This window comes from Scomber scombrus, chromosome 6 (genome assembly GCF_963691925.1).
Source record: "Scomber scombrus chromosome 6, fScoSco1.1, whole genome shotgun sequence".
Taxonomy (NCBI): Eukaryota; Metazoa; Chordata; class Actinopteri; order Scombriformes; family Scombridae; genus Scomber; species Scomber scombrus.
In genome coordinates this window covers 22,964,401-22,976,556 of record NC_084975.1, presented here as the reverse complement: position 1 = coordinate 22,976,556, position 12,156 = coordinate 22,964,401, and the positions used below count along the sequence as shown (strand labels likewise).

The window sequence follows — 12,156 nt, the reverse complement described above, 5'->3', positions numbered from 1 at the left end:
TAGTATGATGGTGCAGAGAACTGATGGTATGGAGAGATATTTAATCTCTTACAGTCAATTGTAAACTATATTATTTTATAATATTATAATGCACTGGTTTTTGATAATAAAATTAAAAAATAGTACTAGTGAGACAATGCAATCAGAATAACAAGACCTCTCTGATCACCAGTTACTGACATATACCCTTTGAGATGAAAGTGATAAGGCCAGGCTTATGTGATTTGGCCTAGTCCACTGATGTCGTTTTGTGTGATTTTTGTCAGTTACTAGGTAAAATAGTTTTTCTTTTTTTCTGTTCTGTAACAATGGTATTTCTTATTGTTTTTACCTCAAATTAATATAAAATGATGGTATGTAGTGTGTCTGCACATATTTTGGTTTAGTGGGAACCGATGCCACCTGTGCATGATTTTTCTTCATATACTAAGGACAGACTCTCTCCATGGTGCTTTTTTGTCAATGCCCTCTCATGTATTGTCTCTCTCTCTCTCTCTCTCTCTCTCTCTCTCTCTCTCTCTCTCTCTCTCTCTCTCTCTCTCTCTCTCTCTCTCCCAGAGCCACAGCAACACATCGAGGACAGATCATTTTCAAAGACGCTCTGGCCCAGCAGCTCTGTGAGCAAGGAGGTGAGTAGCAGCAATAACACATAACCCATCTTCCCCTTATATGACACCTGCATAATGCAGGCATATACTACACTTGCATGTAGATATAGCCATACATTCGCACATATATGTGTGAATATACATATACATACCGTGCACCCTTCTCACGTCCTTACTATTACTGTCCATCATATTCACACATCGTTAGAATATGGATGATACCATATGGTTGATATGCTTGCTTCTTCATGACAGTGGCATTGCAGCACTCCCTGGCTCTCTTTCTGCCTAATGATGCAGCTAGAGCCAGAGATATTTGGATGTCCTATATTGCCAGCTTAATTTCAGCTTATGCTAAACTCAGCTTTTTTTTAACCGTCTCTCTCTGCCGGAGATTTACTCTTTATGGCCGACACTTCTTATATCCACTTTCTGTGACAGCCTTAAGTAGCTATTGACAGACAGTGCAGTCCCACTCTGCATGCTGAGTGTGTATAATTGCTTGTTTACAGGAAAGAAGCCTCCCCCTCACTCAAAAACTCCTCCTTGTAGATCAAATTTGACTTTAATGCTGAAAGTGGAGAAGTACACTAACTGCAGCTGGTGTCTTTCTGCTAACTGTTTCAGGTGGATAACAACAGAATTTAATCCATGAAATATATACTCATAACTTGGCCAGTATAAGAAAAACAGGGGTCAGTCATTGAGGACTCCTCATTGCAAGTGTGTGCCTCAGCAGGCCATTGGGAGACACTACCAACGATTGTAGCGTGCTTAACTTCATGGCCCCATGCCACTTGGAAAAGATGGAGCACAGAGCCCTCAGTCAGGCCTGGAAGAGTGACAGAGAGAGAGCGACAAGGCTCCTCTCTTCTGTCTCCTTGCCCGAGAGATCATCCTCTCACCACCAGTGACACACTGCCCCAGTCTTCTCCCTCTGCAAATGAACTATCTGCAGCCAACAACAGTCACTTAGTTGTTTATTGCCAAGGCCCTGCAGTATCACACTAATACACAACTACTCTCGGCAGACAAGCTGGAAAGCAGAGATTTAGACCTAACACGGCCTTGGAGCAGACAAGTTGTGAATGGGAGCAGACAGGGAAACTAGCAGCAAGGTGATATAAAAAATGTAATCTGCAGAGAACATGTACAGATATAAGGGGTATGGAGGGAGGTGAGGTGGGATAGACAGTGGTGACACTGATAAGATACATAGGATAGACAGCTGAGGAATGTAGGGCTATAAATTACTGGTATCTGTAATGACAGTTTCTGACTCAGTGGTGAAGGAGAGATGGGAGGATAGAAGAAGGGAGATTGAGGGATGAAGAGATAGTATTAATGAAAAAATTGGTCATAAATTGCATGTGATTTGAGTGTTGCACATAGATAGCAGGGTGATTAAGCATCATTTTAAAAATAGAAAAGTGGTAAAAAAAAAAAGTTAGATGTGAGCCAGTGGCCGACCTTGTTGTAGGCTAATTCCTTTGATGGCCATTAACACGTTCACTATTTCTGTTGCCAAACTACGCCAGGAAATCTGAATCACAAATGAGAAATGAACTTGCCGTGGGCAACAGAAGGTGAAAGAAGACTGAGGAGATGAGATGACAGAAAGGAGGGAATATAAACCGAAACGGGTCTGATTATTTCTAGTCTCTCGTGGGTTGTCCAAACATGAGACATGCATCGTTTTCTCTGTTTAACCCTAACTCACCATGGTCAGTTCCTTTTCATCTTTCCAAACCAAGACTTACAACCTTATAAGAGTTGTTCAGATTTGAAAAAAAAAATCATAAAACTGGAATGTGCAAGGCTCTTCATATAAAAATAAAACTCAAGAACAACTTTGTCATCAAACTAAATGTGCTATAAAGCAGCCAAAACTGTATTACTTTGTAAAGAAGTGTGATAATGCAGAAAACAAATTAGAGAAAAAAAAACTATGGAAGTTGGAAAAAATGTACACAAATCATGCTTATTGTCTTAGTTCCTTCAACAAAGTCAGACTTACCAGCGGGTGAGGCAGAGGCCTGTAGACTATTCCCCTCCGGCAGGATCAAATAGGCTACCATCCCAAATTCAGCTGCAGAGTGGCAAACAGAGTGCAGGCTGCTCCGAGCAAAGTTACTTCAAATCTAGGCATTAGCATTCAAAGTAGAATAAAAGATACGAGGCCGGCTCAAGCCACTTCAGAAGTTCATATGCTTAAGACTCAAGCTTTGAACAGCTGCAGAAATGAAAGTTATCTAAAGCAGGGTTATGATCCTTGGAGGAGAGGAGGGAGGGAAGAAGGAGGAAAAGAGAAAAGAAGGGATGGAGGGAGGGAGAGAAACAGAGGGCAGGCTGTTAAAATAAGAAGGCAATCAGGGGTGATCAGCTACAGTGAGGACTTTAAGAACAAATGGGCATATTATCCAGGGAGTTAGAAAAAGATCGTAACATTGGAGTGTGAAGTTGAGCTTAAAATTATAAAGAGATGGTGAGCGACTTAGATAATTCAAATAAATTCTAATGTAAATAAGATATTTAAGGATAAATAGGGAAGAGGAGAGAGAGGTATAAGCCTTTAACTCCCTGTGGAGCACCTGACACGCAGCACTTTGCTTCTCAGTAAAAGAAAGCCTCACTACAACTTCATGGAGACAGGTGTTTATTTTACTGATTCCATTCTGGTGCCCCTGAAAGCCCGCTGAGGCATAAGCAGAGGCTCAATTTGTGTGTATACATGTGTGTAAAATAGTCCGTCTAGCAGGGTTTGGGGATGCCTGGGGATGCCCCCATCCCTTCATTATACCTCCAACCTCCTGTCCATTTTGCTTTGATCTACACCCAGTATGCTCCCATAACCTTAGCCAACAGCCAGCTTAGAAAGATATCCATATGTTGTTGTTATTTGTGGATTCAGAAGATACAACTAATGGGGGTCTGACAAGTAGTGCTGGAACCAAATGAAAAACACATCAGAACGGGGTAGTTTATGGCACCAATGAGCACACTGCCAAATTATCTGGATAGATGCTTTAAAGCATGATGCAGCAAAATGGAAATTATCACCACAGTTTTAAATGACTACAAGTATAAGAACAGACAGGCAAGAGTATGAAACAGAAGTAAATTTCCTCACCTACTGAGTGACCACTAAAAGACTTATTAAGGCCAGATGAGAGGAGCTATAGCGGGCAACGAGGTGGGCCAGGCAGGGGTGCTCTGTGCTAAAGGGTGGAGTGGTTGTGGGTGTTGAACAGTGCTGCAGGCCGTCCATCAGCTCTATCTCCTGACAGCAGGGCCAGCAGTCCCTGCTTTCTGCCCAGCATCATCAGGTCCTCTCATTTCCAGCGAGGAAATAAATCAGCTCTTTATGGGCCTGGCTGAGTGCACTGCACCCCAGATGGATTATTAAAGGGACATATAACTCAAATAGGCCACTGCTCCCTGAGGGACGTCTGATCACAGTGCAACAGAGGAGGGACGGGTGGCCTCCCCCTCTCCCACCTCCTCGCCACCCACCCAGTCTGCCAACAAGCCTGCATGCCTGGCTGAACGCCGGCTTGCTTGCTATTTCTCATCACTCACCAGAAAGAAACCTTGAAACCTCACCCGTCTAATGTCTCCTCCACTCCTCTTTTTTCCTTTCTCTCTCCCCAGTCTTCTTTTCTTTCCCTCTATCATTTCGATTTTTCCTCTTGTACCATTGAGCCTGTGTAATTTTTTTGGTTGAAATTACCTTAAATACATCACTTTTGCAAGCAATGAGTGACATCAATGTAGAATTAATAGAAGATGAATATGTTGTGTTGCCCCCAATCTCTAACACAAAGGCCAGGAAATGTTTGCCAAAGAGATGAATAAAGACAGCCTAAAATTGCATACTAAATAAACCTAGGTATATATTTGAGGCTAGACACCTTCATTTTTATTATTTAGAAGAAAATGATGTCTCATATTTACCGTGGATTCCACCTATATCTAAAAGCACGGCAAGAAAAGGTAACACGGAAATTGGAAAATTGTAGCAAGTCTTACTTCCTTGTTGGCCTCCTCTCCACTCACCTATGATTATTATAATGATGCCAATTGAAGACCACACAAAGGCCCTGCTTTTTGCTGAGTGAAGTGAAGTGGCTCCAATCTGACCTTGGAGAACCATCTCTTTTCATTAATCGTGGAAGAAAAAACAACAGCATCCTGTGTCCTGGTGAGTCAGTAACTGCAACCCGCCAGTTAGAGCAGCCCGACTTCAAACGCAGTTCATGTCGTCAAGGATGTGAGTCAGATGGAGGGAAAAAGAGCAAACGAGAGGAAAACAAGGGAGATTGGAAGAGTGGGTGCAGTTTACAGAGTGGGGAGAAAATGAGGAGAGAGAGAGGAGATTAGAGCTGGAAGAGGGGGAGAAGATTTAACATGACTTGTGCCCTGCTCTCTTTGTGCCAAGATGTCTGAGTCTGCCAAAGCTTATGCTCATTTAGTTCCCCCTCGTATCACCCCAACCCGGCTCATCAGCACCCATCCGATTTTAGTCCTGGTGTAGTTTATTGAGAAGCCCCTCTTTTTTGTTGCTCCTGTTTATATATGTGTGTATATGTGTATTTGCGCATAGCAGAGAAATAGCAGCAAGGGTTGGGTCAGCTGTGGAAAGCAAAGCTTGCTGTGTGTAAGTGCATGATTGTGTGTGTGTGTGTGTGTGTGTGTGTGTGTGTGTGTATGTGTGTGTCCCTTTGCATGCGTGTGAGTATAAGCCCTGGCCAGGGAGATACAGGCATTAGCAGAGATGAGCCGCTAATAGAGGAGGCAGTAATTGAAGTCTTTAAGAAAGTGAGAGGGGATTAATCCAAGTGAAATGAGCACCACTGTCTGCTCCCAATGCGCAGAGGGTTAGGAAGAGAGAGACAGAATGGGTGAGGATGGAGGGGTGGGCATGAGGGAAAGATTGTGATAGAAGGAAAGTGAGAGAGACAGCAGGAGAGCATGATGAAGCATGAAGAAAGAAAACTGTAAATGAGGCCTTTTTGGAAGATTGAAGGGATTATCCACCCAAAAAAAAAAAAATCTTCTGGGCCTTTCTCCAGCCAAATGGCCTCACTAGAAAGGCCGAAAGTGATTTAGACGGGTTTGTTTAAGAGAAAGAGACAGGAAAAGACTGTAGAGAACAGAATATCAACCAAGCATTTATTACTGTGTGTCAATTTTAGAGGGTGGATTACCAGGAATCAAGTTTTAGTACATGTTCTTTTCAGGTTAAAAATATAAACTGAAAAAATGCTCATGTAAACTGAGCACACGACTATATATTGAATTTTTATTACGATTTAATAAGGATCTTAATAAGGCACACAAAACAGGAGAGAGTTGCACATCCTTGGATTGATAACCCCCCTAAACATGTTTTGAATCAGCAGACATTGTAGGATTAGAGGGGGAGGAAGGGGAGAAATGGGGAGAGGGAGGCAGAAGGCCCTTTGATCTGCTTTTAATGGGCTTCATAGTCGAGCCCGAGCTCCAGCCATGGAGCTGAGCGTCAGGGCCCACCAGAGCAGCAGCAACAGTCACAGCCACTGAACCGCCCAGCTCTGTTTGACACGGCACTAAGACCCCAACTTTTACAGTCAGCATGAAACTTTACCGCCGCTGTGAATAGTAAATCCATTTCTAAGAGCCCAGCATTTGGATGCAATGGAGAGAAATTAGGGCAGCTAACGAAAGTAAAGCTTGAGCTGAAAATTAAGACTTTTGCAGAGCCATTACGTTAGTAAGAAACCTTTTTTTTTATAATCCCCCCTTTCTTGATTCAGGTTCTGTTGTTTATGAGGAGTTTTAGGTGGGCTTTCTAAAATGTAAGCCCCTCTCTCAGAGGACATTTTAGAATTGCTGTCAGGTTTGAAAGAGAGTCTTAAGTAGCAGAGTTAAACTTTTGAATGAGTCCTCACTGTGTTATCATAGTATGTCTTATCAGGTGGGCTGGCTCATCCTGGATGGAGAATAAGGTGGCAGATTATCCTTCTCTTCTGTCTGGAGTAAGGCTGCCTTAAAACACCCCACCTACCAGTGCAGGGTAAAGAGGTTTAAAGGGATTGAAGGGTGACATGTTCACTGAGGTCAAAGCCACTGTGCCACTCAACAGGGACTGATCATGAAATAAGGTTAAACTTAAATTCAGTAACATGGGTGTGCCCCAGTAGTCTACTGGTTAAAATGTAAGCCATATAACAGGCTAGTTCCAGCTGCACAACTTTGTTGCATGTTGTTCCCCATATGACTTTCTCTCCCCTGATTTCATGTTATTTATATTTTGTAAAATATATGTGTATGCACACAATATAAACTTTGGAAATTTGCATATCAATGTAAAAAAAAAAAAAAGACTAACTCATTTTACTTAATGTTCTCAGTATCTGAATTTGAAATATACCTCAGGGTAGTTCTGAGTTTAGTACACAGAATCAGTCAAATGCTGTAATTCGTCACACCTTTCCTGTCACATTTTCCCCTTTGCAACACCTAATAAAGTGTAGTTTCTTCCAAAGTAATATATCAAGAATTCAGCAGTTGGATTTATTAAGTATTAAAGCTGTGTATGTACATTCCTTCCACCTACATGTTTTCTAGCACAAAGGTTACATCTATACTGCATCTTGCTAAAATGTGGATGCAGACTGTATTCTACAAAGTATAAGAGGCAGGACTTTTTTTTTTTCTTCTTTTTTTTTAACCCAAGTTTGATTCATTAAGTTTAAAGACTCTCCTGCCCCTCCCCTCAGAGCTGTGTACCTCCTGGGAGAGATTGATGGTTGAGTGTTGTAGCTGTGCAGTGGCCACAGATTACAGCACACAGGCGCCTCTGGGGAGGATGGCGGTTAATTGGCATTGAACCGTTAATCATGGCCGCCCGGCCTTCCATTACTGGACAGAATTAACATCAGCAGCCAGGAGACTGCAGCCATGGCCGGCTAGGACACAGAGAAAGTTTGTTTCACTTGCAGATGATTTAAGAATGGGCCCATATCCCTGCGGTTACAGACTAATATAAACTTAAGAATGCCATTCACAATGCAAACCTGCACACACCTTTTGTCCACATAATATCATTAAGGTTTGTTCATGCATTTCAACTCATGAAAATAACTACCTGCCTGTAATTATGATCATAACTTTTTATAGATACATCAGCAGTGATGTGCAGCCTTAATGCTCGAGTCAAACAATATTTGCATACATCTTTATGTGTCTGTTTCAACCTGCTCATAGTACACAATGGATGAAAATGAGGATGAATGGATTTTTAAATAACTTGCCCACTGTTTGGCACAGACTAAATGTTTGTTCTAGATTTTGTCAGTGCTTTACTCATAAGATTTACTCTGTTCTTGTCTGTTTCAGCTCCAACTGAGTCTCCACTGAGACCTAGTCTTGGTGAGTCCTCACTGACATGCTGTTTCCTATTTTATAATTACTCTTGTTATTACAGCATGAAAGAGTCCAGCTATTGTACACATTCTGTCTAACTGTGAGCAAATGGTGTGTTTGTTTGTGTGTAGTGGAGCTCCATGGTAAACATGCTGTGCTACGCGACGACTTTGACTCCAATCTGCAAGGAGAGCTCGACCCCAGCATCTGGTAGGTGAAAAGGTTATGAATCCTCTGGTAATCTTGAGGTGCAATCACTGTCCATAACTTCAGTGCTCTCTCATGACATGTTTGTCTGTATTAAAACTCAGCCTCTTCTCTCCTCTCTCCTCTTTCCTCTCTCTCTTTTCTCCTCTCAGGTCTGAGTGCAGTAACTGTGAAGTGGGAGAGCAGTGTGGTGTACTGATACATGGCAGAGCGGTCACTTTCTGTGAGCCCTTTGGAGAGCGAGTACTGGTAACTGTCATGTTTGACCACACTGTAACCGCTGTACATTTTACGGCCCATTGACTATACATCCAAACCAACCACTCAGTAACCACAACTGTTACTACAGTAAATCACAGTGCAGTTGCTGTAACCACAGTTGAATCCCATTTTAACATTTGTCTGATAATACTCTACACAAACCATTGTACTATTGTACTATGCTAGTCTAACAAAGAAGGTGATGTCTGATTATAATTGAAAATCCATTTATAGTAAAAAAGAAAATTAATATTTTAAAAAATCCAAAGCATTTTTGCACATTTAGTCAGCTAAAGTAAGCTCAGACAAGTCAGTGTTGAAAAAATCACACATGCATTTGTGTTTTTGCATGGGCATAGCTTAGCATAACTACATTTGACCAAATATAACTGAACCAGTAGTAATATACCAAAAGCAAACCATTATTATTTCACCCATGTTTGTGGTATAAAAAACACAAAAAAAGCATGCTGACTGTTCTCCAGCTTCAGAAATGGGGAAATAGAATAATTGGTAGCTTTTTGCACAAGTAATTTTATGTGACTCATGGTTTGTTTGCTCCATTTTCATTCTTTTTGTCAACAGGTTACAAAATCTCTTTTTAGCTTCTACACAGTGTAGTTTATGAACAGTGTGCAAAATATTACATTTAGAAATTAAATATAAAAAAAGAAGGAGCATGCAGGACATAGAACATGATCATTATAAAGTAAAGTTCTGTAATGTTGGGACACTGCCTGACTGTGATGGATGAATACAGATACAGTCACACACACAGCATGCAGGCACTCACATGTTCATAATTGCTTATCAAATTTTTACATGCCCTGTTTCTATCTTACTAAAGTTGATTTCAAACCGCTTATTCTGTTGTAGAAGATGAAAGCCAGTCAGCGGCAGAAACGTGTTTAGTGCCTAGTGATTGTATTTACTTCTTTGATAAGCATTTGCTTTGTCTGTCACTGTTCCAAATGTTTGATGCGGCTGCCTGGCAGCTTTTCTTTCTTTCAAGCGCAACAAGCGTGCACATCCAGAAACACAGAAACATTTACACACGGATAGTCACAAATACAACAGCACCAAAAATGACAACACACATATTTATACACACACGGGTATATCTATACTGTCACTCTGTCTCACACACACACACACACACACACACACACACACACACACACACACACACACACACACACACACACACACACACACACACACACACACACATTAAAACATGACCCTAAGCCCATTTATATACGTAAAATATATATTATTCTACTGATAATATGAAGTAGAACTGTCCCACCAACTTGCCTTTTAAAGAGTAACTTTACACCAGATGAAAACCTATTCGTTGAAATTGGCACCCTGCTGTGTTGATGTAGGGATTGATTCAGGTTCACCTTGCCCAAAAGTGCAACTACTGTGACATCACTGTTAGATGTGGTTACAGCCAAAAAGAAACCAAAAAGAAAATATCAGTAAAACAATCCTTCTTTGATACTTTTTGTTACTTCAGTTTTACATTTTGAAGCTGCTTTTTTTCTCAGTTATCAGAGGATATAATTTGAACCAAAATTTGATCATTCACTTATAATGTCCTTAACTGCCCTGTCTCTGTGTACCCCAGACCACCGTAGCTCTCAACACCAGCACAGCTTCAGTCCTCCAGTTTGCTTTGGGTGAGTATTGAATCTCAGCACACATTAAAAACTAGATTAAGACACATTTGGTATAACAAGATTATGTGTGAGACCTTTTTAACCTAGTTTAAATATTACAGAACCTGCATGCAACAGTCTTAGTCAAACAGGACAATAGTACATCTTGTCTATCTTCAGGAAACAGGCTTCTTTTGGCCTGTTAGATGTCAGAAAAGCCGACTGGTACACAGTATATCTATCTATGTCTTTCTTTATCTCAGTCACTCTCTCTCTCTCTACTCTGCCTCTCTTATCATAGTAATGAATCTTTAACAGTATTCTGGAAAGACACCCAGAAGGCCATGGCAGTTTTTAGAGGTTTTGTATTTTTCATGTCCATTACATGCATCCGGCAGTTCTCATGGGAGAACGAATGGTAGGAAACATACTGTAGTAACAACTCCTCCCCCACCCCCAACTCGCAGTATTTCTATTTCTCTCTCTTTTCCCCTCTCTTGTTCTATTTGGTTCATTAATATGAGTTTGTGTTTAAGAAATGTTGTGTATGGAGCAGTTTAGTAGAGCAGTTCAGTGAAGTGGTGGCAGGTTAATGCTTGTATTCAGTGGGGATGGAGCAACATGCCGGGACATTGGCAAGACTGACAAGGCGTGGACGCTGCACACTCTCAGGTGGTGAGGGATCAGGGGAGGAGAGAGGAAAGGTGGGACATACAGTAGGGGTTAGTCTGCTTCCTCCATTAGCAACCTCTGACCCCATCAGTTCCCATAACACCCAGACAAACTCACATTTTAAGGCACACCAAGTTAGATTACACACAAATACACAATAAAATGGGAACGCATACTTACATATGCACTAATGCTAGCTGTAGCTGGTCTCGGAGCTTTTGTCATATGTCAGCACTTCTCTTGTCACCCCTACTCAATGCCTCCCTGCAGCTTCCTGACTTCTCTTAGCTCTGTTAAGCTGCTGATTACTTAGTTCCACCATGACACCATTTAGACATAATTTTCCACTTGGCTAAATGGTAGAATGTGGAGCAATCAGTCAGAAGAAGCCACCATGCCACGCCTGGCTGCCCCTCGGGGCAAGCAGAGGATCATTGCCCATTTGATGGAATTCAATTGATGAAAAAGGAAACTCCATTACACTTTCTTTAGCTGTTACCAAACAGGCTTGTGTAAAACTGACATATATGTTTGTCCTCTGTGTATGTTTAAATTCCCCAGGCTCAGGCTCCTGTCGGTTCAGTTACTCAGACCCCAGCATCATTGTGTCATACAGCCTAAGTGGTAATGCCAACGCCTCAGAGGACTGGATCACACTGGAGAAGATCAGGTTTCTCTCCTTTTCCCCTTCTTCCTTCTTCTTTATCCATGCCACAGCTATGAACACCTGCCCCCTCCCCCAATTTGTCATTCCTCTCCTGTTTGTATTTCTATAATCCCACTCTTTTTCATCCCTCTTTCTCTCTCTTGTTTTGTCAGCTTTCAAACCAAGGAATATTTTTTTAATACTGTCTTGTAATGAACATTAATAGTAACTTCATGTTAAGCTTTTGTATAAACACAGAAATCAACTCATCAATCAACTATTACATGACTTGGACTCGTCTCATTCTTAAACTTGCTATTATAACAGTATGCAAAATAAGGGCAATTACATGAATATAACCACTACACACATTAACCAAAGTCCTCATTTTGTATGTTCTCCTCTAGAGCCCCTACCAACAGCAGCACAGTGGTCCACATGCTTCCCATGCCACTGCTCTCCAGGGCTGACAGCGTTCGGCTCCGCTGGTCTCAGGAGGCTCCCCAAGGCCCTGAGGGCTATGAGTCCTGCTGGGGGCTGGACAATGTCCTGCTGGTCAACGCTGCCCACAGAGCTCCCCTCATGGAGGATAACTTGGACCCTCCAGACACTGGAAACTGGCTCTTCTTCCCTGGAGCTACTGTAAAGGTACATTAACATGGACTCCATACACATGGCTTCCATTAACAAA

General features: G+C 41.7%; 1 protein-coding gene across 1 annotated transcript in view; it reads left to right on the top strand.

Moving 5' to 3' along the window:
* Positions 1–12,156, top strand: part of reln (reelin) — a 99,072-nt gene that overhangs the window by 51,446 nt on the left and 35,470 nt on the right. Inside the window, exons 4-10 of the mRNA XM_062420954.1 lie at positions 559–629; positions 7,989–8,021; positions 8,147–8,225; positions 8,375–8,471; positions 10,117–10,168; positions 11,381–11,489; positions 11,873–12,113. Coding sequence (XP_062276938.1) covers positions 559–629; positions 7,989–8,021; positions 8,147–8,225; positions 8,375–8,471; positions 10,117–10,168; positions 11,381–11,489; positions 11,873–12,113 — 682 coding nt within the window. The remainder of the gene's footprint in view (positions 1–558; positions 630–7,988; positions 8,022–8,146; positions 8,226–8,374; positions 8,472–10,116; positions 10,169–11,380; positions 11,490–11,872; positions 12,114–12,156) is intronic.